At 41.3% G+C, this 27,252-nt stretch overlaps 2 protein-coding genes across 2 annotated transcripts in view; both read right to left on the bottom strand.

Annotated features, from left to right (window-relative positions):
• Positions 1 to 628: 628 nt before the first annotated feature.
• Positions 629 to 20,152, bottom strand: engl (endoglin, like). Its single transcript, XM_032537315.1, has 16 exons — positions 20,064 to 20,152; positions 19,212 to 19,381; positions 18,174 to 18,311; positions 17,093 to 17,267; positions 16,269 to 16,440; positions 16,044 to 16,185; positions 15,628 to 15,820; positions 15,038 to 15,207; positions 14,113 to 14,268; positions 11,872 to 11,955; positions 11,312 to 11,557; positions 10,549 to 11,082; positions 9,652 to 9,796; positions 3,703 to 3,804; positions 1,549 to 1,666; positions 629 to 702 (listed from the first exon to the last, which is right to left on the bottom strand). Exons 1-15 carry the CDS (start codon positions 20,143 to 20,145, stop codon positions 1,551 to 1,553), a joined length of 2,625 nt encoding a protein of 874 aa, XP_032393206.1. The 5' UTR covers positions 20,146 to 20,152; the 3' UTR covers positions 629 to 702; positions 1,549 to 1,550.
• A 5,285-nt stretch (positions 20,153 to 25,437) lies between these two features.
• pkn1b (protein kinase N1b) overlaps positions 25,438 to 27,252 on the bottom strand; it is a 42,310-nt gene continuing 40,495 nt past the window's right edge. Inside the window, exon 22 of the mRNA XM_032536421.1 lies at positions 25,438 to 26,923. Coding sequence (XP_032392312.1) covers positions 26,720 to 26,923 — 204 coding nt within the window. The 3' untranslated portion in view covers positions 25,438 to 26,719. The remainder of the gene's footprint in view (positions 26,924 to 27,252) is intronic.

Raw genomic sequence — 27,252 nt, 5'->3', positions numbered from 1 at the left:
CCTTAGTTACTGGAAACAACAACAACCTTCGAGCTACATGCTGAAAATGGAAGTGGGTTTTGAAGATAACCGTGGAACAAGGCCGGCCTGCCTGGTTCTGTCGGGGAACGACTGTAAAGATTTAGTAAGCTACCGTCACAAGACTTCCTGTTTTATCTGGGTTGCGTGTGATTTGAGAGTGAAACAACAAGTCAACATGGATCTCGGCTCCTTTAATACATCTTTCATTTGCCACAAAAACACAACGCAGCTAAGTCACATATCAACAAATGCAGCTTCCAGCTGATTCAGTGACATCACAAAGTGAAATTGACTCTAAAACACGCAGTCACCCCTCAATTCATCCTTGACCCGGTGTTTCCGTCTCTGAATCCGATGATGATGAGGATGATGATGATGATGATGATGTGGTTTCTGTTTGAGTCACTCCAACCAGGTTTAGATCCTGTTGAATCCAGATGAACGTCTCTACACGTAACAACTTGCTGCTGCTTTTGAGATGACTTTGATGCAGAATTCACAATGCGGCGGCGATGTGTTGTTCACATGGTTTCGGTCCGCTCGCATGTCTGCAACACAGCGACAAATGATGGAGGAGACACACACACACACACACACACACACCACACACACACACACACACACACACACACACACACACCAAGCTGTCCCAGTTCTCCTTCCTTTGATTTGCAGGAAATCCTGAGAAAGATAAAGTAATAACAACTGTTCAGACCTGATGTAGCCTATCAGGATCAAGGTCTGCAGGTGCTCGTCTAATGCTGATGTTTTATCTGGAACTGCCGGTGTTTCTAACCACTTCAGTTTATTTTAAATACACCGCCATGGCATTTTGGTTCACTCTGTGTCGCCCAGCTGGAGTAACTTGTACAGTTTTATGTACTGTTATTTTGTATAAATAGTCTGGATCAACGGAAGTACATTTCCAGGATAAAATGCTTTATACAAATGTTTCCAACACCTATTAATCCTCGTGTTGTCTTCCCGTCAAAATTGAAAATCAACAATTTTGTTGATGCTTTTTATCAATGTTTATCTTTTTCTTACATTTTTGTCCCTTTTTTCAACACTTTTGATGCTTTTTTTTTCAATGTTAGTCCCTTTTTGGAAATGTTCAACACTTGTTAACTTTAGTTTTACAGTTATTTTTGGAGTTTATGTTCAATAAACCTCCTTTATAGGAAATGATACCTAATGTTTGAGTTAGAAAAGCAGAAATTAGGAATTATTGAGACTAAAATTAAAGGAATGGATGTTGATGGATAATCACAGACTGGAATATGTCAACTTTTACTCAACACTATTTCAAAACTACTTCCATTTGTTTTTCAAATGCTATAAAATTAAATAAGACGCCCCAAAATTACCCATCAAACCCCGAAGAGCGTCACAGCGATTTCTTATGCAATTAATGTACAAAACTAACGCAGCCGTAACTACACAGTCTCTGCCGCGTGAGGAATTGACAACACTGAGTGTAAAATGAGTGCAGTCTCCCTTTAAAGAGCCGTCCTCGTCAGATCTGACCTCTACACCGAGCTGGACGACCGATCCGACGGGGACGGTGGAGTCCAGATGTTGACGCCTTCATGGGTGTGCGTGTCTGTAAAATGACTTTCTCTTCCAAGTGCTGCTGTACGTGGACCTTCAAAAAGATAGAATTATAAAATTTAAAATGTCTCCACACGACCATGGATGGAAAAAAACATCAAGCTATATTGAACAATCAATGATGTTTCACTTGGTAATCCTGAAAATCCTCATTTATCTTTATTTTGCTTAAATGTTGGTTACATCTTTGATACTGGTGGTTATCAGGAGTTAAAGGTGCACTATGAGTTCCTGCATGGTCACATCTGTTGTAGCTTGCCCCCCCGACCCCCCCCCATGTTTCCCTAACTGTCATCACCTACTGACTAATGGCGTTTTTCCACTGCATGGTAGACCTACCTCCTCCACTCTACTCGCCTTTTTTGGTTTTCCATTACAGAAAGAAAGAAAGTCCCTGGTACCTGCCAACAGGTACTTTTTTTAGTACCACCTCAGTCGAGTTTTCAACCGAGCTGAGGCGGTGCAAAACCTGCAGACTGCTGATTGGCCAGAGAGAATCGTCACTATTCACTGCAGATTGCTGATTGGTTGGATAGAATCGTCACTATCCACTGTAATAATACTAATAATCTTTATTTGCAGAGCACTTTTCAAAAACAAGTTACAAAGTGCTTTGTAGACTGCTGATTGGTCGGAGAGAATCGTCACCATTCACTGCAGACTGCTGATTGGTCGGAGAGAATCGTCACTATTCACTGCATCATTATTACTACCCTAAAATCTATAGAACCCTAAAATCAGGGGTATGCTTGGTTGGGGGGATTTAAGAGGCAAAAATGAAGATGCTAGATCTATGAAGAAAGTTGTACTCTTGTTAACAATTCAATCACAAACACATTGGTTGTATACATGTACATATCTGTATATGAGGCTTAATTTTAATGGAGTAGAAAAAGTCAAGAAGATATCCTGAACTAAGCTATATTAGTTTGTTACAGGGCTGTAGTCCAGACCACCTTAGTCGAGTCCAAGACAAGTCCAAGACCAGGAATAGTTGAGTCCAAGTCAAGGCCGAGTCCAAAGAAGTTCGAGTCCAAGACAAGACCGAGTCCAAAGAGGCTTGTGTCTGAGTCAAGTTGAGTCCAAGACAAGTCCAAGACCATGACCAATCGAGTTCAAGACAAGGCCGAGTCCAAAGAGGCTTGAGTCCGAGTCAAGTTGAGTCCAAGACAAGTCCAAGACCATGACCAATCGAGTTCAAGACAAGGCCGAGTCCAAAGAGGCTTGAGTCCGAGTCAAGTTGAGTCCAAGACAAGTCCAAGACCATGACCAATCGAGTTCAAGACAAGGCCGAGTCCAAAGAGGTTTGAGTCAGAGTCAAGTCGAGTCCAAGACAAGTCCAAGATCAGGACCAGTCGAGTCTAGGATAAGACCAAGTCCAAAACGGTTTAAGTTCAAGACAAGACCGAGTCCAAAGAGGTTTGAGTCCGAGTCAAGTCGAGTCCAAGATAAGTCCAAGACCATGACCAGTCGAGTCTGAGTCAAGACCGAGTCCAAAGAGGTTTGAGTCAGAGTCAAGTCGAGTCCAAGACAAGTCCAAGATCAGGACAAGTCGAGTCTAAGACAAGATCAAGTCCAAAAAGGTTAGAGTCCAAGACAAGACCGAGTCCAAAGAGGTTTGAATCCGAGTAAAGTCAAGACAAGTACAAGACCAGGACCAGTCGAGTCTAAGATAAGGCCGAGTCCAAAGCGGTTTGAGTTCAAGACAAGACCGAGTCTAAAAAGGTTTGAGTCCGAGTCAAGACCGAGTCCAGGACAGAAAAAAAGGTCTTATGCATGACAGTATCAAGACAATCATTTTGGGTTTCACCTTCCCTCCAATATTATTATAAACATAATAAAGACACCTGGACTCGGTCCAGACCAGAAGCCATTTTGGGCAAGACCAGCGGCCGAGACCGAGACAAGTCCTAGTCCAAATACTAGCAAGTCCGAGTCAAGTCAGAGACCATAGAAAAAAGGTCTTGAGTCCGGACTCGAGTACTACAGCCCTGGTTTGTTATTTTGCGTCCAAGACCAAACTTCAGTAAAACATGGAAGGCAGTGGTGCCGTGACGCTGAAGTCGTTACCTGTGTGATGACAGATGCACCACAGACCCCCCATCAGACCGACCCCCATCACAAAGGCAGCGAAGACTAGTCCTGTCACTGGACCTGTCTGCATCAGGGCACCTAGAGACACAGCGTTCACGGGGTCAACCCTCATGTTGTCCTCGGGTCAAACTGACCCCTTTTTCAGTTAATTCGGTTAATTTCGGTCACCAAAAATTTGCCGTCGAAATAAGAAAAAAAGCATTGAAAAAGTGACAAATATGTTGGAAAAAGCGATAATAATGTTGGAAAAAAACTTTTTTTTGGTTGACGGGAAGACAACACAAGGATTAAATACTCTCACAATAACAATTTTTTAAACCCCTTGAGATCTTGTTTTCATCCATTACATAACAGGAAAAATAAAAATAAAAATGCAATTATCAATTCGACAACGTCCATACAACAGGCCAAAAAAAACCAACCAAATCAACACAATTCATCACAGCATTACAACCACTAGGTGGCCAATAATAAATGAATGGAGTGTGAGTCCATCACCAACTACAATCTGTTAAGAACCAGAAGTTTTTTTATCGTCATTGCAATACCAACTGGAGAAATATACATATTGCGATAGACACATTTTTTGCGTTAGATGAAAACAAAAATCTAAAAAAACCTACGGCCTAAACACATCCAGACACCCCCCCCCCCCCCCCCACCCACCGACCAATCATTAGTAACTAGGTGAGAGGGAGAGAATATTGAATAATTGCAGCCCAGACGCAATTTAGTAATTTTCTAAATTTCTGAATTTCCTCTGACTAAAAAAGGGAAAATTGAAAAAAACAGGTTTAAAATCCAATTTTTTTATTTGTCCATTTTAAAGTGAGAAGACATGATATTCTTAAACATACCAAATATTAGAAAAGTGATAACTTGATGACTTATTTCACTTAAGAGGTAAATTATTCCAATCTGCTGCAGCTTTAACCCTCGTGTTGTCTTCCCGTCAAAATTGAAATTCAACATTTTTGTTGGCGCTTTTTATTGATGTTTTTTAACTTTTCTTATGTTTTTGTCCCATTTTTCAACACTTTTGATGTTTTTTTTTCATTTTTGTCACTTTTGTTGGCGTTTAACACTACGTAACACTAACTTATTAACTTTAGTTTTAGTTATTCTTGGAATTTATGGTCAATAAACCTCATTTATAGGAAATTTTACCTAATGTGTGAGTTAGAAAAGCAGAAATTAGGAATTATTGAGACTAAAATTAAAGGAATGGATGTTGATGATAATCACAGACTGGAATATGTCAACTTTTACTCAATACTACACTGTAAAACTTTTCACCGTAAATTTACAGTAATATACTGGCAGCAGCTTCGCCAGTAAACTACTGTTAATTTACAGTAAGCATACTGTATTTTAAAATTAAGGTATTTTACTGTAAACAGGTATACAGTTACTAACTGTATTATTTGAATTTACAGTAATATACTGGCAGCAGCTTCACCAGTAAACTACTGTTAATTTACAGTAGGCATACGGTTTTAAACTACAGTATTTAACTGTAAACAGGTATACAGTTACTAACTGTATTTGAATTTACAGTAATATACTGGCAGCAGCTTCGCCAGTAAACTACTGTTTATTTACAGTATGCATACTGTTATTTTTAATTACAGGTATTTTACTGTAAATAGACATACAGTTTTACTTTATTTGAATTTACAGTTTTTTTTGGCAGCAGCTTTGCCAATATTACACTAAAAATATAATTTCATGTTTATTTTGATTTACTGTAAATAAATATAATTAAATTTGTTGTACATGTACAACAATTGTGTTGACAGCACAAAAACATAGTGTTATGAAATTCTCAGTATACTGATCCAGAAGAATAAATTCTGCAGCTTTAAATAAACCTCAGGGAACACTGCAATAAATAATTAGTCTTAAATAACAAGGAAAAAAGCAAGATTCAAAATCTAATTAACTCTTTATTTTAGAATCAATCATAATGTAGTAACTCATCTTGTAACTGCTTGGCTCCCATGCAGTAACCGTTTAAATCAACAATTTATAAAACATCAATGAAACACTTGAATGGGGCAAAACACTACATACAGCCGCAAGAACTGAACTAAACAACACAAAAAACTAGAGATATCGTTAATTGATGAAGACAAATGATATCTGCAGCTAAACAAAACAATACAAGAGAAACTCAAACAAAGTCCCACTTGAAGTCGTTGAGCTTCCTGATCAGGGTGCAGACATGCGGGTTCACTGTTGAAGGTTTCTTCTGGACCATCTTTCCAGTTTTTCTGCTGGGTGCCTTTGATCCTCTCTCAGGATTAGTCACCCATGCAGATCCTAAATGACAATGGAACAACACAAATGCTATAGGTTAATGAAGAAATGGTTCATTTTGGAGGAGAATATATCCTCTTTTAGTGTTAAAGGCACTACAGCTTAATTGTATTTTCTTATACAAGTAGTATTCAGCTACTAAACAAGAATAAAAAACTGTATGTAATGTATGCCATTGTAGAATTACACATTCCAAAGGAAATAAACAATACAGTTACCAATAATTTAGAAATGTCCAGAAGTATATAATTTCTGGAAAAGATATTTTACCGCATAATACAATTAAGTTCACTTTATTCCTTCTGCATTGTTGGTAACATTTCATGAACATTAGAGCTGTGTTGTTACAGTATTATTTTAGAAGACTTTAATGAGGGAAATATTCTTTTATTTTGAAATGTCACAAACAGTAACGATGCTTGACGGTGGTAGTTATGTGGCGTAACGAGTGACAAAGGCTGGGTTTTTGCAAAATTACTTTAAACCCCTAAGTTGTTTTTTTAAATTTTAGTCAATGTTTATGCTTGTAGCAAATTAGAAGCTTTAGCTACTGAAATTCTAATCTCTGAGCACTTAATCAATAAAAAGTCAATCCCGGTGTATAATACAGTATGTGTGGAAAATCTCCTACCTCTGAATGAACTCAACGAGCATGCAGCCTGGTCCTGGTATTGCAGGTTAAAGTTGTAGTGAGTTGACATTAGAACAGCAAGTCCCAGCTCAAAGGACCCCCCCTCACTGACAACCTGGCCCTCCACGCTCACCACCCCGCTGATCAGTCAGTTGGACCTAAAAGAAATAGGAATATAATAGAAATGGTAACAATATGATTTCATTGTACGTAAATTAATTTGATCTGAATTTATTTACATATCCCCATATTTTTTTTAAACCAGTGAAATGTCTTCATATTTATGGCTATGGTAGAATTATACATTGTTCTACAATTTGCTTTACAATTATAAAAACTAAACCTTTTTCTATGGCATTGTGGCTATACCCAACAAATACAAAGCTGATGACTTTCCATCAGTGTATTTTCCCCATAAAAAATGGTGTGTGTTAGGTCATGACAACCAACATATATTTTTGTTAATGCTCTGTAGTATTGACTGTAATATAAAATATATGATATAATAATGAACTCTAAAAGGTAATGCAGAGTAGACTGCTATACAAACAACGTACCGGTACTATTAATCTCAGGCTTTCAGACAGTGGGACAGTCTGAATCATGGCGGGAGTGGCAGACACCTGCAAAGGAAAAAACATAACAAAAATGCAATAATTACCTTATAGTAGCATTTTATGCCTTTATTTGGATAGGACAGCTTAGAATTGAAAGGGGAGAGAGAAGGGGGATGACATGCAGCCGAGGCCCGCAGCTCGGAGTCAAACCCGTGGCCGCTGCATCGGAGTTAAAAATGACAATAAACAGTTTGAAAAATAGATGACAAGTCAATATTATATCTTCGTTTGCACAAAAAGTCCTTTATCTAAAGTTATAGTTTTAGTAGTAAACCAAAGCAAATATGACTAAACAATGTTCATTAGCAGAAATAAAAAAGTCCGCCTAAAATCTTTGAAAAATAAACCATGAAACCGTTTTTTTTTTTTTTAAAGTCTGTTATCTAGCTAGCGCTAGTTAGAGTTATGGTTTTATAAGAAAACCCGAGCAAATATGAGCAGCACCAAAGTCTGTAAGGTTCCAGTAGATTCGGGTAGATGCAGCACTGTGTTAAGGATTTTTCAAAACGCTTGTGGACAGTATAACGTTAGGACTCCTGAGGAAAATGTTTCTATGGGGTACTAACGTTAACGTCTATAGGGTTCTAACACCGTTAACGTTGAGCCATCTTAACGTTAACGGTGTTAGTGGTAATGTTACTGGACCGTGATAACGTTAGCTAACCTAGCTAACATTACTACTAACACCGTTAACAATAAGCTAGCTAGCCGTTAACGTTGTTAGCGATAATGTTAGCGACCGTGATAACGTTAGCTAACCTAGCTAACATTACTACTAACACCGTTAACAATAAGCTAGCCGTAACGGTGTTAGCGATAATGTTAGCGACCGTGATAACGTTAGCTAACCTAGCTAACATTACTACTAACACCGTTAACAATAAGCTAGCCGTTAACGGTGTTAGCGATAATGTTAGCGACCGTGATAACGTTAGCTAGCTAAACACATTACTACTAACACCATTAACGTTGAGCCATCTTAACGTTAATGGTGTAGCGATAATGTTACTGACCGTGATAACGTTAGCTAGCTAGCTAGCGGTTAGCTAACATTACTACTAAGTCAGTGTTTGTGGTAGTTAATTTTTAGCGACCGTGATGAAGTTAGCTAGCTAAAAATACCACTGACACCATTAACGTTAAGATAGCTTAACGTTAACGGTGTTAGTAGTAAAATTAGCGACCGTGAACACCAGATGATTAACTCTACTAGCTAGCTAGCTTAACGTTACTGTTACTGGGTGATCGGCTGCCATATCTAAAAAAAAAAATGAATCGATAAAACTATTCTTAACATTTCAAGGCATGCAGGCAAACAAAATATTTTCAAACTTACATAAATGTTGAAAAAGCCGCTGACTCGCGTCCTCTTGGTGAAACTGCTGTCCACGCGCTTTCCAGAGACTGATATGCATCACGAGCCTGTCGTTGTCTTAAATATTTTAAATGTAATCCCCGCTTTTTTTCTTATTTTCCCGAGATGCACTGCAATTTACAGTAAATCTGTAATCTGCACCATTCTGCAGATATGTGCTGTAATCCTAGACCGTTAATTTTATTTTCTCCCAGAATGCATTGCCACATACAGATAATCCTGTTAATAGTAAAACAGTAAATACTGTGAGATTTTAGCTGTAAATTTACATCAAAGGTTTACAGTGTATGTTTTTCAAATGCTATAAAATTGAATAAGACCCAAAATTAATGAAAGTAGAGATTTGTACTGGCAAAGAGCGTTGGAATCAATCATGTTATTTTGGGGAATTAAAAAGACATTGGTATAGGACAACATGAGGACAACATGAGGACAACATGGGGACAACATGAGGACAACATGAAGACAACATGAAGACAACATGAGGACAACATGAGGACAACATGAGGGCAACATGAGGACAACATGAGGGCAACATGAGGGCAACATGAGGACAACATGAGGACAACATGAGGACAACATGAAGACAACATGAGGGCAACAAGGAGGGCAACATGAAGACAACATGAGGACAACATGAGGACAACATGAGGTCAACATGAGGACAACATGAGGACAACATGAGGGCAACATGAGGACAACATGAGGGCAACATGAGGACAACATGAGGACAACATGAGGGCAACATGAGGGCATCATGAGGACAACATGAGGACAACATGAGGACAACATGAGGACAAATGAAGACAACATGAGGGCAACATGAGGACAACATGAAGACAACATGAGGACAACATGAGGACAACATGAGGACAACATGAGGACAACATGGGGACAACATGAGGACAACATGAGGGTTAACCTTAAAAGCTCTTTGCCGATGGTTTTCTTAACAAAACTTCACTTTAAAGGAAGATACTCACTGCTGCGCTGTGGGTCTGGACTGTTCAGCGGGGGGGCGCTCAGTCTCTTGGTTCTTGGTCCAGCGGGGGGGCTCGGGAGTTTGGGTCCTAGTGAACTAATCGGCCGGGTGACCACCATGGGCCTGGACAGGGTTCTGATCTCACACTGAGATGGGAATACGTGTGTTAGTTACATATATATAAGAGGCAACTAAGAGTATTAAATGGATTCTTTTTTCTTTGAGATTCTTTTTTGTGTGTGCATTTTTAGGCCTTTATTTTGAAAGGACAGCATAGACATGATAATGAGAGAGGGGGGGAATGACATGCAGAAAAGGGCCGCAGGTCGGAACTGAACCCGTGGCCGCTGCGTGGAGGACTGAGTCTCTGTGCATGGGTGCACGCTCTACCAGATGAGCTATTTTACCCATGGAAATATTTTACCCATGGTTACTTATTTCATTTTACTGCGTTTATTTGTTTTGAATTCATCTTAATTTTTGCAGTTTTAAAAGCTGAATTTTTAGATCTTTGACAAATCAAATTTGAGCAAAACTGGATCCGTATTTTTTTAAATTTAACTTAGTCATTATATCCACATTACTGAGGATTATTTATCAAAAATCTCATTGTGTAAATATTGTGAGAAAGCACCAATTATCGTTGCGGTATCGATATCGAGGTATTTGGTCAAAAATATCATGATATTTGATTTTTTTTCCATATCGCCCAGCCCTACTTTTGGAGCTTTATTCCCAACGTTTTTGCCACTTTTTTCCAGATGTTTTCTGGCGCGTTATTTGACGTCTTTTCCGATATTTGTTGTTTTTTTTCGACCTTTTTTGATGTAACAGGATGCTTTATTCTGCACCTGCTGTGCGATGACATGCAGCTTCAGTGTGTTAGTTGTTTGTGTACCTGATGTCCTGGAGATCTAGATCCAAGTGGAGGGATACGCAGCCCACCCTGACAGTTATTCCTCCCGTCTTCCTTCGTGGGTTCCCCTCTTTCCTCCTCAGAGAGACACAGGCGGAGGCTGCAGTGCAGGAACTGAACTGAGTTATTATAAACAGGTCGCAGGATAAAACTAAATCTTAACGGCTGGATGTCCTCCTCCTCCTCCTCCTCCTTCTCTCCCACATTTGTGCTACTTTTTTCCATCCTTTCTGGTGCTTCTCTCCATCTTTTCTCAACACTACGTCGCAATGAGACATCTCTGTCTCTGCCTTTCTCCAGTCCATCTGTCTCTTCCTTTTCCTCTTCCAGTTCCGCATCTCTTTCGGCCTCTTCATCCTTTTCGTCGGCTGCGTTTCCCACGAGGGTCAGGGAGGGGTCCGAGGAGCAGCCGCCGCTTATGACGGTCCAGAAATTAGACTTTTTGGGGTCCGACAGAGGGGCGACCACGCATGACTTCGCCTCCACAACATCGATGGAAGGCCCTTTGGCTGAAATCTGCAGGAGGACAAACTGGATGACAAAACAGCCATGACGAAAACTAATTGGAGTTGTATGTGTTTAACAGGTAGTACGTTACAACTTTTGTTAATAAGTCCCCGCATGCACAAAAAAATAATCGCTTTGAGTGTCTATGATAAGGCACTATATAAAATGTAATTAATAGAAATAAGCACAGAAAATATGCAACACACACACACACACACACACACACACACACACCGACCTCAACATAGACTCGGTGGTCTGCAGTTATGACACAGGGGCCGATCCGCCTCTGCTTGTAGCTCTCGGTGACAAAGAGCTTCAAACTAAGAACAGGCCCGGATCTGCGTCTGGGTGTCGGTAGGTGGCTCAGTCCTGGATCAGGTCCCGGGTCTTCTGGTGCCCAGGGGATCGGCCCCGCCTGAGAACTGTTTACATCGACAACATCCCCGTCAGCAGATTCGTGGACTCCAGAAGTACAGCTGAACTGAGATGAGAAACATGAGATTACATGTTTGACCCTCATGTTGTCCTTGGGTCAAATTGACCAATTTTCAGTGAATTATTGATATATTTTTTGTCACGAAAAAAATTTAACTTTAAAAATATCAAAAACATTTGGAAAAGACACAAAAAATGTAAAAAAAAAGCACCCACAAGGTTGAAAAAGTGACAAAAGTGTTGGGAAAAGTGATAATAATGTTGAAAAAAGTGACCATGGTTGACGGGAAGACAACACAAGGGTTAAAAGATTTCATGAGCAATGGAGTAACTAAAACAAAGATATAAAGGGTAACTCACATGTACGGCCAGCGGATTTTTGGACTTCATCTCTGTCTCACTGAGCTCCAGAATGGCCTGAGGCTGATCCCTCCATAATAACACCTGGCCAGGGAGGAGGGAGAAGAGGGAGGTAGAATGGTGTAAATAACCTTCTGCATTACTATGAGAATGGAAAGTTTTAAGTCTTTTTTGTGTCCAAAGTCACAAATATAAATCCTTGTTTCTATGCAGATAGTCTCGCATGGCCAGACCTTCCTCCACAGCGCTGCAGAGGAAGGTCTGGCTAGTCCACAGAGGAATGCAGGATGGGAGAACAACGTGCTCTGGTTTATTGGCAACTCTTCTAACTGATCACAATCGTCTTCTGCAAAATAGCCTCTGGAAGGAACTTGTTTTGGTGGAACATCTGTACGTTCAAAAGTTGTTTCATGGTGCGAGAGAAACCTCCGATTGGACAGATAGTCTAGCTAGCTGTCGGGATTTACCCTGCAGAGACCTGAGGACCAGGTAACCATAGTCCTCAGATTGGACAGATAGTCTAGCTAGCTGTCTGGATTTACCCTGCAGAGGTCTGAGGACCAGGTAACCATAGTCCTCAGATTGGACAGATAGTCTAGCTAGCTGTCTGGATTTACCCTGCAGAGATCTGAGGACCAGGTCACTATAGTCCTCAGATTGGACAGATAGTCTAGCTAGCTGTCTGGATTTACCCTGCAGAGGTCTGAGGACCAGGTCACTATAGTCCTCAGATTGGACAGATAGTCTAGCTAGCTGTCTGGATTTACCCTGCAGAGATCTGAGGACCAGGTCACTATAGTCCTCAGATTGGACAGATAGTCTAGCTAGCTGTCTGGATTTACCCTGCAGAGACCTGAGGACCAGGCAACCATAGTCTTCATGAATCCACCGGAGTTGAAAAGGCCAAAACAAAGGAAGAAGCCCAAGGCAACAGATATCCGGCCGAAATGAGTGAAATCTTAGGAAATAACAGTCCATACGAGCAAGATATAGACTAGTGGTCATTGAAAAGAACCTGGTGTTAGGTCTGCTCCCTCCTCCCACTTAAATTCCCTTTTTGTAGCATCCCCTGTTTTTAGACTTTAACCCAGCGCTGTTCTGGTCTTGATGACCCGGGCCACGGGTCCCACAGGGAACAACTTCCACTTACCATAATTTCAGACAACTGTCCATTACGTGCCTTGTGTTTTGGTTTTAATCACCGCCTGTTTAACTTTTACCTCAATTTTCTCTGTGCTCCAAAAAGCTCCACTCACTCTCTCTCGCTCTCTCTCTTTCTGTTTCCCAAACCACATCTCTACCCCCCCCCCCCCCCCCCCCCCCCCCCCCCCCCCCCCCGCCTGCAGTATTCCAACAATGACAACATCATCTCCCATAATTTAAAAAGATAATATGGGTTACTTTATGGACTGAATGAATAGAGTTTGGTAAAATATAGTTAATTTGGGGTTTAAAAGACTACAAAGATTTAAAGAAACAGTGGTTTTCTGTAATGGTTTCAGTTTTATCCTGTTTTTGCCTCCTGTTTTCTGTTATTTCTCCGTGTTTCCTCCCTGGTCGAATAGGGTCGATTTCCCAAAATGTCAAACTATTACCTTAATGTGTCAAACTCATGGCCCACGGACCATATCCGGTCACTTGCAGATTTTGATCCGGCCCTGCATATAAATTTAGGTTCATAATACATTTCCGCCCACCTAGTTTTTGTGACATTTTCAGCGTTTTTTAGCTTTTTCTGAAGTTTTTGTCTCTTTTGCCAAGAGCTGGGCAACATACCAATCTTATATATCGTGGTATAAGACTAGATATCTTCTTAGATTTTAGATTTTGTGTTCCCCTTGAGTGTCTCTATGTTCTGTTTCCTGTTTTATTTTGAAGTCTGGGTCTCTGTCTTGTCTTGTCTTTAGTTTCACTTGCTGTGTCTTCCCTCTCCTGTGATTACCTGGTGTTTTTCACCTGTTTCCCAGCCCTCTTGTCACCTTCTTCTTGTTATCGCCGTGTATTTTAGTGTCTGTGCTCCCCTCGTCTTTGGTCCCATCGTTTTGTTTCCTCAGTTCTGTGTCCTGTTCTTGTCTTTTTTCCCTGTACCCATTTTGTATTTTTGTAGTTTTGGATGTGGCTGTTTTCATTTTTTTGCTCCCGCCTTCCTCCCTTGTCTCTGCTCTTGGGTCCTTATTCTGCTACACATCACAACAGCTTTCTATTTCTCTAAACAGTTCCTGTCCAGATGTTTTATCTCACCGTGTTTGTGTACTTCACCCTTCGAGGCCGTCCCAGGAGCAGACCCTCAGTGCCACAGGAAATGACTGGGAACGCCAACAGGAAGTGACTTCCGTTGGACTGGGCCTGGCACGCTGAGTCTCGTAGAGTCACGGCGGCCACCGGGACAGACAAACTCTGAAGGAAGAGAACTGATGGTGAGACGGCATAACGATCAAATAAATAAGTTGAACGACACTAAAGCAGCAGCAGCAGACTGATCCCCCCCCCCGGTGTAAGAAAGAGAGGTACTACACGTCGCTATTATTATCATCTTATATATTGTAAGTACCCCTGTGATCTCTGTAAATTGCGTAGCTTGTCTGTTTGCACTCATGACGCTGGAGAACTTGTTGTTGTCCATCAGTGCTTTTGAGTTTTGTGTATAAGTCCTGGCTGCAAACCAATCTGCCTGTAAGGGACAATAAAACATCTTTGACTTTGACAAGCGCCTGCTCGACATCATGGTATTTGTGAACCCACTGGATATTAAGATACTGTAGATAAATGGTATAGAAAGAAGAAGAAAGGGAAGCAAAGAAACAAAAACTGTGTAAATGTGTGTATGTATGTATGCATCTGTGTCTGTGATGTGTAAATAACTGAAGCATAGGATTTACTAAAGGATAAAAGTAGAGAAAGGGATAAGTTGTTTATGAACTTCTTGCTTCTCCTTTTTGAACATGGGAATTCTTTTGCTTGAATGGCTTTCAATTTTGGAAGATTGTGCTGAGAAGTACACGACCTTATAACTGTCATTTTAATTATACATGTATGCATGAATGTATGTATATAAATCTTTTATTTAAATCTTTTTTTACATGTTCAAATAAACTATTAACTAACTCTCTCTTCTTTATGAACGGTTTACACCTTAACCCTGCTGCTAGTTTTGAGGTATGATGACCTGCAGGATGTGTTGGTCTACGCTCACGCTGAGGCGTCCGTCCTCACACTGCACCGTGATACTCCGCCTCCCCCCCCCCGGTCTGCCTCCTCCGTTCAGCCACTGCCTCAGCCTGCGCTCCTCGGCCCACGGAGGCCTCCCAACCAGCGGGTTCCTCCCCCCAGCCACGTCTGTGGTGGACAGACAGAGAGGAGACGCAGAGACAAAATCCATTCATGTAAAGTGATTTCTTTGTGACAATGTTTTTATTCTTTACCCCAAAATCTATATTATCAACTGCGACTACATCCTATGTTTCCAGCAAAGCAGAGCAGAAAATGCAGAAGAGCCACGTTATGTTCAGTTATAATTTTCACATGAAATGAATGCCACATGTATCATGTGGATGCGCTGACAGTGTTGTTGTCATTTCTTAGAATTCCTCATGGGGGCGACAGAAACTACGCACTATAGCGATAATATAAAATAGTCACACAGTCTAGCTTTACAAGGGACTCCAAGGAAACAAGCCTCCTGTACATAAAGGAAGTTAGAAAATAACATGTCACTCACACAGTGAAGGAAACAAAGAGACACACGAGGGTCCTGACCTGTCCTGCCCCCAGCCAGCCGGATCACAAAGCGATTGGCCAGGTCAGCCTCGGTGTATGAGGTCACCGTGGTGTAGCCTCTCTCATTGGCCCACACAAGCAGGTCCGATGTTGTGGACAGGTCAGAGTTCAGGGTACTGGACAGGGTAAGGCCAGGCTCAGGGGGGTAAGGAGGGGAGACACTGTTGGAGGACTACAGAGAGAGAGAGAAGACAGTGCTATGTTATGAAACGCTCTTCTGGGTCTTATTAGTGGATAGGACTATATTACCCAAACTATTGTTTGGTTTGGATGACTTCTCACGTTATTCTCGCATGATTTTGTGAGAATCAAGCTGCCGTGCAAGGTAAGTTGTCTAAATATAAACATATTGATGGATGACAACTTCAGAAGCCAAGAAGAGATGGGGCCCTTACATGAACAGAGACATGACCCCGGACACCAGGAGCAACAATGGCCCAGTTGACCGGCACAGAGCTGCCGAGGATCAGAACAACCGTCTGGATCTTTGAAGCCTTCAGGGGCACAAGAGAGACGATCACCTCCACCTGGAGAGAGCTGAGGGACACGGAGAGACAGGATTTAACATTGCAGCCATATATATGCTCTTTCCAGGATTTTCCAAGGCTGCATGTCCTCACCCACAGAGCCCGGAGCCCGCTGAATGCAGCTTGATCACGTGGACTTCGGGGCTGATCCCCCCCGCTGAGGCGTCAGCGCAGCCCTGCACTCCCTGCGGCTGCAGCTCCGAGGTCATGTAGTTGGGCGAGAGGAACAAGGACTGCAACTGGCACACAGCAGGCAGCATTGGATCTGTGATGAATAGAGACAAAGCAACAGGCAAGAGGGAAGAAGGTTTCGCAAGATCTTTCTCTACAATCTGTCGGACCTGAGCCTCGGGTGTCTGTAGAGAGGCGAGATGAGCCTGAATGTAAAGTAGCAAACTAGTGCACAGATGTTTAGGTGAAAGCAATAGTTTGAAATGTGGGAAAATGTGTTTATGTAATTGCTTTCTTGTAAAGAGTTAGATGAGAAGAGTGATACCTCTCTGGTAAAGGTTCCATGGCATGGACATGTCACTTTATGAGATTTTTTTAACATTTAACTAACTGTGGCCCCCCAGTGGCTAGAAATGGTGATAGGTGTAAACCGAGCCCTGGGTATCCTGCTCTGCCTTTAAAAACATGAAAGCTCATTAAAGGGTTGTCCTCGACAGAGACATGTTTAGTGGATTAACATTCATACAATTATAACATAGAAAATCGTGCAAAAGCACCACTTTAAATCTTGTGTTTCCTAGAGATGTGCTCAGAGGTTTCTGGAACAAAAATCATTCAGCATGAAAAAAATACAAAAATACCAAAATCTTAGACAACTAAGAACAAAATGACCGATTATTCAACTAATTGGCTAGGAGGGGGCAGCCCTAATCATCAGTATGATATTTGGTTTCTTGGGGGCTCACCCTCTCCCAGTGGGACGTAGACTCGGTTGCCATGTGTCATGTATGTCAGAGAGGACAGGTTGCCATGGTGTCTCAGAGCCCAGCGGTGCAGCGCACGTGGACCAAAAGGCAGAGAATGCACCGTCTGGACATTCAGACGCAGGGTGAGGGACTGCACGCTGGAGTTTGAGGATACCTAGCAGATAAATACAAAAATCTATGAAAATATTTTACCACTGAATACATTCCTTTTCTCTCATTTACCACAAAATAAAGTGTGACGAAAGAAAATCCTAGAAAACCCTCTGGGGGCTTGTTGGGTTCAACAATACATAACATGAAGAGAAAATTTGTTTTAAAATATTATGTATTGTTGAAACTTTGTATGTCATGTTGTGGATGAAGACATACATATCATCTGCATACATTGATATACTGTCATATTGTGAATGAAAAATAGGGACAGAAGAAAGAAACACTGAAATGAGAGTGCCATCAACAAACTTAAAGATGATACGGTAACTGTTAGCCGATTTTATGCTGTGAATGTGAAATATTAACTTTAGCTGCAAAACGTTAGCAGTATTTCAATAGCATATTTTGCTAGCCTTAAAGTAGACACAAGATACTTTGTGTACTATGTGCTTACGAGAAAGTCTCTCGCGAACCAGAAGGTTTCTTGTGCAGAAAGTATCTTAAAAGGTTTCTTGTGTACACCTGAAAGTATCTTGACCAGAAAGTATCTTTTCCAGAAAGTATCTTGACCAGAAAGTATCTTGACCAAAAAGTATCTTGACCAGAAAGTATCTTGCACCCACAAGAAAGTATCTTGAAAGTATCTTGCGCCCACAAGAAAGTATCTTGAAAGTATCTTGCACCCACAAGAAAGTATCTTGAAAGTATCTTGCGCCCACAAAAAAGTATCTTGAAAGTATCTTGCACCCACAAGAAAGTATCTTGAAAGTATCTTGCGTCCACAAAAGGTATCTTGAAAGTATCTTGCGCCCTTTAGGGGCTCGGCACAAAAAAGATGATGACTGTGCACTCAAACAAACAAGAATTGGTGATCTCACACAGATGTGATGGGCAGATTGGGACTGACCTGCACCAGCAAAGGGAGGTTGGGGGGCAGTCTCTCCGCCTGCAGCCACCAGGTGACGGGGAGCTTGGAGCTGAGCAGCAGGTGGATGGCTCTGAGGGGTGAGGGGTGCAGGAACAAAGGCTTCAGCAACACCGTCACCTTCAGACAGAAGAGGACGAGTGCAGTGTCTGTTCAGAATGGGTCGATTGCTTGGTTTAGTAGTATTTTCCCCCCACAACTTTATGTAAACAAAAGCACGGTTCAATCAGGCGTAGCATCGGCTCATATAGATTCACCATGTCCCCCCCTATTCATCTAGCTGTCACACTTTGAGGTAGTGATGTGGCCCGGGCGGAGGATCAGGAAGTTACTACAGTGTGCAGAAAAGGCAGAGAAATGTGCGCAATTGTTGACAACAAAACAACGTGCTGGAGAGTGTTTATGTGCGATTTTCATTGTGTAGGGTAGACAGCAATCAGTTTTTGGCGGATTATCACTTTTTTGCACACCGAAGACATGCAACCGTTCTCGTTCTCGGGTCGTGAAACACTGATGCCAGCATCAGATACCGGGGGGTGCATAGGTCAAACAAGACGGGACTTTCACCCAGGAGATTGGGGTTTGTAACAGAGCTGGTTAACCGCAATCAATGAGCCGCCGTCTAGGGATGTAGGGTCTCAGACCTTCCTCCACAGCGCTGTGGAGGAGGGTCTGGCTAGTCCACACAGCATTCCAGGATGGGAGATAAACGTGCTTTGGTTTATCGGCATTTCGTTAAACCAATCAGAATTGTCTTGAGCGGTGCTAAATAGCTTTGGGAAGGGACTTGTTTTGGTGGAGATCTGAGGAGCAGGTAACCATAGTCTTCACAAATCCACCGGAGGTTTGGACGGATATAGACTAAGGGATGTAGTAATGTCTCCCAACACTACTGTACTGCACATTCGGGAGACACATACCCGTCCACACATGGATTTACAGTTAGAGCCCTTACATATGGGTTAGCGTTGGTTCTACAGTACTGAACGTGTTGAAGTTGGTTTGGGGTTGGGTCATTACCTTGTTTTCGGGGCTGTTTGCTACTCTCCCCACTGCAATGACGTGAGTTTCCTTGTTTCCTTGTTCTCTGGCAGCGCAGCCCGGTCCCGCCTCGAACCTCTCCAGCAGACCCTGAACAGGGTGCAGCGCCCCCACCGGTGCCACGGAGCAACGCACCTCCGCACAGTGAGCTGAGGAGGAACAGCAGACGCGTGCAGACTTTTTTCATGAAGAGTTTTTCATGAAGCGTTTGCACATACAGTGAGGAAAATAAGTATTTGAACACCCTGCTATTTTGCAAGTTCTCCCACTTAGAAATCATGGAGGGTCTGAAAGAGTCCTCGTAGGTGCATGTCCACTGTGACAGACATAATCTAAAAAAAAAATCCAGAAATCACCATGTATGATTTTTTAACTATTTATTTGTATGATACAGCTGCAAATAAGTATTTGAACACATGAGAAAATCAAATGTTAATATTTGGTACAGTAGCCTTTGTTTGCAATTCCAGAGGTCAAGCGTTTCCTGTAGTTTTTCACCAGGTTTGCACACCCTGCAGAAGGGATTTTGGCCCACTCCTCCACACAGATCTTCTCTAGACCAGTCAGGTTTCTGGGCTGTCACTGAGAAACTCAGAGTTTGAGCTCCCTCCAAAGATTCTCTATTGCACCAAAAGGTGCAGAAAAAATGTTGGCAAAAAAGTGACAATAACAAGTGTCGGAAAAGACGTCCAAAATGTAAAAAAAAAAAAGGTTTTGGGCAAGAACAACAAAACGCTGCGCGGTCGACAGGAAGACAACAGAAGGGTTAAAGTCTTCTCAATTACCATTTTTCCTCGGCTTCAAGATAAACGGGCGCCATGTTGTTCTTACCTGCCGTCCTCGTCCAGAGCAGGAGACAGACAACCGTCCACCCGACCCCCGACAGCGAAGACATCACGAACGTCTCCGGCATCCGGAACAATCTGAAAAAACACAAAATGTCACCATAGACTAGCGTTGCGATGACTTTTTGAGAAGCAAGGCGTTGAGTTGCAAACTCCTCATTTGCATAAAGTTGAATCTGTGCAGTTTTATAGCAAATTAGGGGGGGTCCAGCTCGACTAGCCTCCTCTCGAAAACTCAGGGAAAAACCGGAAAATCTTTTAGAGGGACCGTTGTCCCTCTAAACTGACGACAGATTCAGCAGCTGCAGCTTATTTTTTTATAAAATATTAACAAGAAAATTAGCCGTGTTTTCATCTTTGTTTTTCTTAGATTTGGCATAAATGAGCTTCCATACTTTGGCAAGAAATGTGCATGCACTTTATGTTTTTTGACATATTTCTTTTTCAGAATGTATTCATAAATATCAGACTAAGTTATAGATAAAAAATATACAGTATTTATTTAAAAAAAATACAATTAAAAAATAAAAGAGCAATATTTTAAATCAGAGATTTGCAAAGATGATTTCACATATACACTCACACAACCATAACATAACCAACTGTATAATACACCTAATAGGCTTGTACTTGACCAAATATCTAAATTGTGTAATAAAAGTAAGTTATTTATATGTATCTTTTCAATTGTATATGCACTAACACATCCATAACCTTTATTATGGAAACAGTAGGCTAAGAACAGAAAGTAGGACTCACCTGCGGCGCTGCGCGGAGGGATATGCGGACTGCTGATCCAGCTGTTGCTCTCCCCGGCTTCCCTGTGAGGGGGGGTCGGGCTGCACTCACAGCTCAACACACGCACCCCTCATTTCCTCAACACACACACACACACACACACACACACACACGCGCACACACACACACACACACACACACACACACACACACTTCGTGTGAACCACGTAACAAAATACTCGCGTGTCGCGTCTTTCTCCAGCCTTCTCCAGCGACTTGTGGGAAATATTTCTCAGTGAAAGCTCATTTTACCACACCGAGTGAGAGAAAAGGGGGGGGGGAGGTAGTTGTAGTCCTATTTACACAATTAAACAGGGGGGAAATGGGAGGGACGGTGGGATGGTGTGACAGAGTGGAGAGACAGAGGAAGAAAAGAGGAACGTACAGTTGCTAGAATGAGTTTACCCCCCGTGCTAAAGTTGATTAAAAAGAGGAATAAAAAAAGCATCTTTTGGAGAAAAGAAGAAGGTAGGAAGGATGGTTTATCTTATTTTACTATAGAAAATGATAATTTGTAATCTGCAATTTGCACAGCTCTTTGAATATCCCATATATTATCATATTGCCCATATATTTACATATAGCCCATTCATGTATACATATAGCCATATTTCTATATAGCCCCTATGTTATATATAACCCTATATTTATACATATAGCCCATATATAACATATAGCCCATAAAAGACTATACCCATAATTTATACTATAGCCCATATATATACATATAGCCCATAAAATACATTTCCCCCTAGAGTAACATATAGCCCATATATTATAATATACCCAGTTTATACATTAGCCATAATAATACATATAGCCCATATAGTATCCTATAGCCCCATATAATATAATATACCCCCTAATTATATAGCCATATTTTACATATGCCCATATATTATCATATAGCCCAATATTTAGACAATTTAAACCCCCCATTTATACTATACCCAATAAATACATATAGCCCCTTTTATTACATATAGCCCCTATATATCATATAGCCCTATATTATCATATAGCCCAATATTTAGTACATATAGCCCAGATATTTTACATATAGCCCATATAATATAAAATATAGCCCATATATTACAATAGCCCTTTTATATACATATAGCCCTATATATACATATAGCCCATATATATACATAAGCCCATATAGTTACATATAGCCCATATATTACATATAGCCCATAATTTACATATAGCCATATATATACATATGCCCATATAGTATACATATGCCCATAAGTTCCCCATACCCCCATTATAAAATTAGCCCAAAAATTAAAATTTGATGATAAATTAGCCCAATATTACACTAGGCCCCAAAAAGTAACATAAAACCCCCAAAATACATATAGCCCATAAGTTAAAAATAGCCCCCATAAAACATATAGCCCCCCTATAACATAAAACCATATTTTTAACATATACCCATATTTTACTATACCCATAAATAAAATATAGCCCAATAATTTCATATAGCCCCTTAGTAAAAATAGAAAACCCTTAGTTTTTCCCCATTAAGGGCCCCTAAAAATATCCCCTTAAAAACCCATATATAAAACTATATCCCATATAAAAACAAAAAGCCCCCTAAATATTACAATGCCCATATTTATACATATAGCCCCTATATTATACCCAATTTTCTAGGGCCCCTTTTAATATACATATACCCCTATATTTTTAAAAAATACCCTTTTTTCGTCCCCACTTATAACCCATAAAAAACATATAGCCCATAAATAAAACTAAGCCCATATATTATACATTAGCCCAAAAATTTAAATAAATTTTTAGCCCATTTTTTAAAACAATAGCCCCCTAAGTTTTAAAATATAAACCCCTATATTTTTATACAAAGCCCATATAAACATATAGCCCATAAATTCATTAAAACCCATATAATACCAAAACCCATATGGGAAAACATATAGCCCCTAAAATACCTATAGCCCTATATTACCCTATGCCCCCTAAAAGTATACATATAACCCATATTTTTATATTATGCCCATAAGTATACATTAAACCCCTTTTTATACATAAAAAACCCCTTTGTTTCCGGGGCCATTTTTTTCTTTTAAGTTTTTAACCTTCTTTTTGTTGTTGTATTCTGTTCAACTCTGACCCTGTTCTCATGTTTCCCTAACCTTTTTTCCCCCCAGGGGGAAATAAAAAATACCCTTTGGGTTTTTTCCCTTTTACCTTGCTTTTTATTCCCTGTCTTTGGGTGTCCCAATTTTTCCCCCTCCCGTTTAATTTCCTTTTGATTTTTAAAGGGCCCCGATTTAAATCAACTTTGGACATTTTGAAGAAAAAGAAAAATTCAGTTTGAGTTTCTTAGTTTGCAACTGAATGCACCATTAGTTTAACGATGTGCACGTGAATGCGCGATGCAGTCTCAGTTGGAGCCCAAATGCTTTCCAATTTCTAAAATGAGGATTTTCTTGCATTGAGAACTTTTACTTTTTAATACTTTAAGTACATTTTCCTGATGATACTTACATACTTTTACTTAAGTAGTATTTTCAATGCAGGACCTTAACCTGTAACAGTATTTTTTTACAGTGGGGTATTAGTACTTTTGATTAAGTAAAGGATCTGAATACTTCTTCCATCACTGTATGTCCAGTTTCATTCCCACTAATACTTCCAAGCATGTTTTTAATTTAACTAACGATTTCGGGACACCATTAGGAATAAGAGCTGGGGTCCGGTCTGGCTCTGCAACCGAGTCTGTAAAAGTCCATCTCACCATCAACTCAACTCAGATGGAAAATAACTTGCCAAATTGCAAGGAGAGCAGACTAGACATTGTTAGTACTTCCTGATATTACATTTGACCCGTTTGAGACAGGGACGTCGGCTGATGATCGACTGTTTTTGGCACAGAACAGCAGACAGCTGCACATGTTCTACTGTCTCATATTTAGGGAAACTCTGGACACATTTTTACAAAGTCAAATGTCAGAACTCCTGTTTTTCTATGTTGGTATTTACAGCATGCAACATACAGTCCCTGACAAAAGTCTTGTCGCTTGTGTACAAATTGACCTGAAGTGCCACTGACATATATTTCTAATCGAGATTTATTTACAAGAAACGGCTCATTTTAATCCCAACAGCTTTTGTAATAATGTTTCAGTGCAAAACGAAACTGTCAAAAAGTATTCTAATATTCACAGCTTGGTAAAGCCCATTGAGTCAATTTTTGCAAAGACATAAGTGTTGTCTCCTTGTCATGTGAGCTTCACCTGGGACTAATAATGGATCAATCAGGTCTCAGGTGTGTATAAAAACCACCCCAGTACACTAGACCTTCACATCAACTGCAACTAGACCTCTGCAAACAGGCCTAAGATTCACCCTGAGACTAAAGTTTTGATTATCAAGAGGCTGAAGACCAGATCCACTGCTGATGTGGCAGACACCTTCAATGTGTCTCAGCGTCAAGTACAGAGGATAAAAAAAACATTTGAAGACACTGGAGACGTTTTTTGACAAGCCCAGGTCAGGCAGACCCGGCAAGACAATTACTGGAGCCCGCATGGATCCAAGATTCACCCAGAAAACAGTGAAGTTTGGTGTCGGAAAAATCATGGTGTGGGGTAACATCCAGTATGGGGGTGTGCAAGAGATCTGCAGGGTGGAAGGCAACATCAATAGTCTCAAATACCAAGACATCTTAGCTACCTCTTATATTCCCAACCATAAAAGAGGCCAAATTCTGCAGCAGGATGGTGCTCCATCGCATACTTCCATCTCCACTTCAAAGTTCTCAAGGCGAAGAAGATCAAGATGGTCCAGGATTGGCCGGCCCAGTCACCAGACTGAACATCATGGAGCATATGTGGGGTAGGATGAAAGAGGAAGCATGGAAGACCAAACCAAGACTATTGATGAACTCTGGGAGCAGCAGGACTGCTTTCCTAGCTATTCCTGATGACTTCATCAACACATGGTCTGGATCCTTGCCAAACCGCATGGGTCCAGTCCTTCAAGCTCATGGAAGTCATACAAGATATTACATTTGGATCTCACAGCACCACTATTTAATTTGCTGACATATTTTATTATTTGCAGTAAATTTGTTCAATTTCTGTATAGGCGACAAGACTTTTGTCTTGCCAAAATTTGACCTTTCTGTCTTGTTTAAATGACAAATCTTTTTTCAGTGAAACTAATTTATTTCAGTGCATTGAACATCATTTGGAGGGTTTTAGCTTTTCATATGAGCTATTTCTTACACCAACTGATTAATTAAAAGTCAGGTTAATAGCAGGTGTTTCTACAAAATAGATAAGCGACAAGACTTTTGTCAGGGACTGTATACTGTATGTCATGTCTAAGGAAAAATAGTATCAACGGTAGGGCTGGGCGATAACTCAATAACCAAAAAAGTGACATGCAGTAATACAGTCAAAGACATTTGTCTGGCCCTTGATGTGGCTTTCATCTTCGAGGGTTGGTCGTAGTGAAACAGCGTGACACCGCTGGACGAACCGATCGGAAAAACTGCCAAAATGACAATAAAATGATCAATGCTTCAATGTTGGGTTCACATCTTTACTGAGTCACAGTTCCAACACATTTCACAGCAATGACAGAGGAGGAAACACAGATTTGGGGATGGGGGGGGGGGGGGGGGGGGACGTAAATCACAAATATAAGAACAAAATTGTAAAAGCTTTGTCATTGAAAACTGATTGTAGTTAAAAAAAATCTGTTGTACCGAAAGACAGCGGAAAGAGAAGATGATGACGAGGTGACCTATGTTAACATTCAGCACACGACACACACACACACACACACACACACACACACACACACACACACACAACACACACACACACACACACACAAAACACACCACACACACACACACACACACCACACACCCCACACACACACACACACACACTGCTTTCTTTTGTGACACAAACAGGCAGAATATTCTCTCTCCTCTGGCTCCCCCGTGTGGTAACTCACAGGTGGTGCAGAATGACTGATTGATTTAAAGCATGGGTCTCAAACTCGCGGCCCGGGGGCCAATTGCGGCCCGCGGGATGATATTTTGTGGCCCCCTTCTTGACATCAAAGTTAAGTGTTAGTGCGGCCCGCGCGTTCTGAAACCTTTTTGTCATTGCGCATGTCACTTATGGGCTATAGTAGTCTCGTGACAGCGGCGTAACCGTTGTCAAGCTAGCTAAGTACCCTTTGCGGCAAATGCCTGAGGTTTGACAAAGTGATGTCTGTTGTTGTGAAATGCACCAACCATATCAGATCTAGGGGTTTAAAGAACCGGCAGTTCCACGCCTTTTTTTTGAGGAAATAGAGGGTTTTTTGGGAATACTTGATGCGGCCCAGCCAAACCCAGACTCTACTTGCAGCGGCCCCCAAGTAAATTAAGTTTGAGACCCCTGATTTAAAGGCTCTCTGAGCATTTCAGTCCTGTGTGTTGAGCCATCGCCTCGTCTTCCATTTAGTCACACAATAATCTGGATTATCTTCTGTCATAACCACCACGTCCTCTTCCTCTAAAAGTCACGCAGTGTCACGCATCTGCATATGTGCAACACGCGATTTCAGACTCAATTGATACCCGTTTATACACACACACACACACACACACACACACACACACACACACACGGCCCTGGCCAGTTCTTCCTCCCATCGCAAACACACAACAGTTAAGAGTGATCCTCGTCTCTCATCACCAACCAATGAGTTCCTCTCTCCTGGTGCCGCCCTCCCCTCTCAGTCCATCAGAGTCTGTGGCTGGCAGCGGGCAGCTGACCCCCCCCCCCCACCCCCGAGAACCCTGTGACTCTAACAGAGGTCTGAGACGTAGTCAAAATCCTTGAAGTAGTCCTGTTCCTTGCGGGAGAGGGTGCGGCGCTCGCGGGGCGGCGTCAGGGTCGGAGCCTCGGCCGTGAACTCCACGTCGAAGTTGCTGACGTCTTCTTTTCCTCCGATCGTCGGGACGAACGGGGGCGGGACCTTCCTCTGGAGAAGAGCCTCCCAGTCCATGCCCTTCACAAGGTGCACTCAGTTACATTAAGGGGCAACTTCGGTACCAACCTGGACCAGATTTTCCCATGTTTTTGTGTCATAGTGACTAATGAGAACAACATTTTTTTGATGTCAGTAGTGTGTTGAGCAAGAACACAACAGGGTGCAATGTAACCACTCAGGGGCAATTGTGCATCGTCAATTTCCATCCACTAAAAGTTATGGTTTTGCCAGGCTCAGAATATATATAATATATAAATATATATTCTCAGTGTCTGACAACATTATGTAAAAGGATCCCTACAGAGATATACCTAGAGTAAGATCCTTTCTGTTTTACATGAAACAGC

The sequence above is a fragment of the Etheostoma spectabile genome, chromosome 15 (genome assembly GCF_008692095.1).
Source record: "Etheostoma spectabile isolate EspeVRDwgs_2016 chromosome 15, UIUC_Espe_1.0, whole genome shotgun sequence".
NCBI classification, from domain to species: Eukaryota; Metazoa; Chordata; class Actinopteri; order Perciformes; family Percidae; genus Etheostoma; species Etheostoma spectabile.
This window is presented reverse-complemented; position numbering and strand designations above follow the sequence as displayed.

Coding starts and splice junctions, on each gene's coding strand:
- engl (XM_032537315.1), bottom strand. CDS start 20,145: ATGCCGGAGACGTTCGTGATGTCTTCGCTGTCGGGGGTCGGGTGGACG. Junction 16,441..17,092: donor CTACGTCCCACTGGGAGAGG/GTGAGCCCCCAA, acceptor TATTCATCACAG/ATCCAATGCTGCCTGCTGTG. Junction 9,797..10,548: donor CTAGATCTCCAGGACATCAG/GTACACAAACAA, acceptor TTCCCATCTCAG/TGTGAGATCAGAACCCTGTC.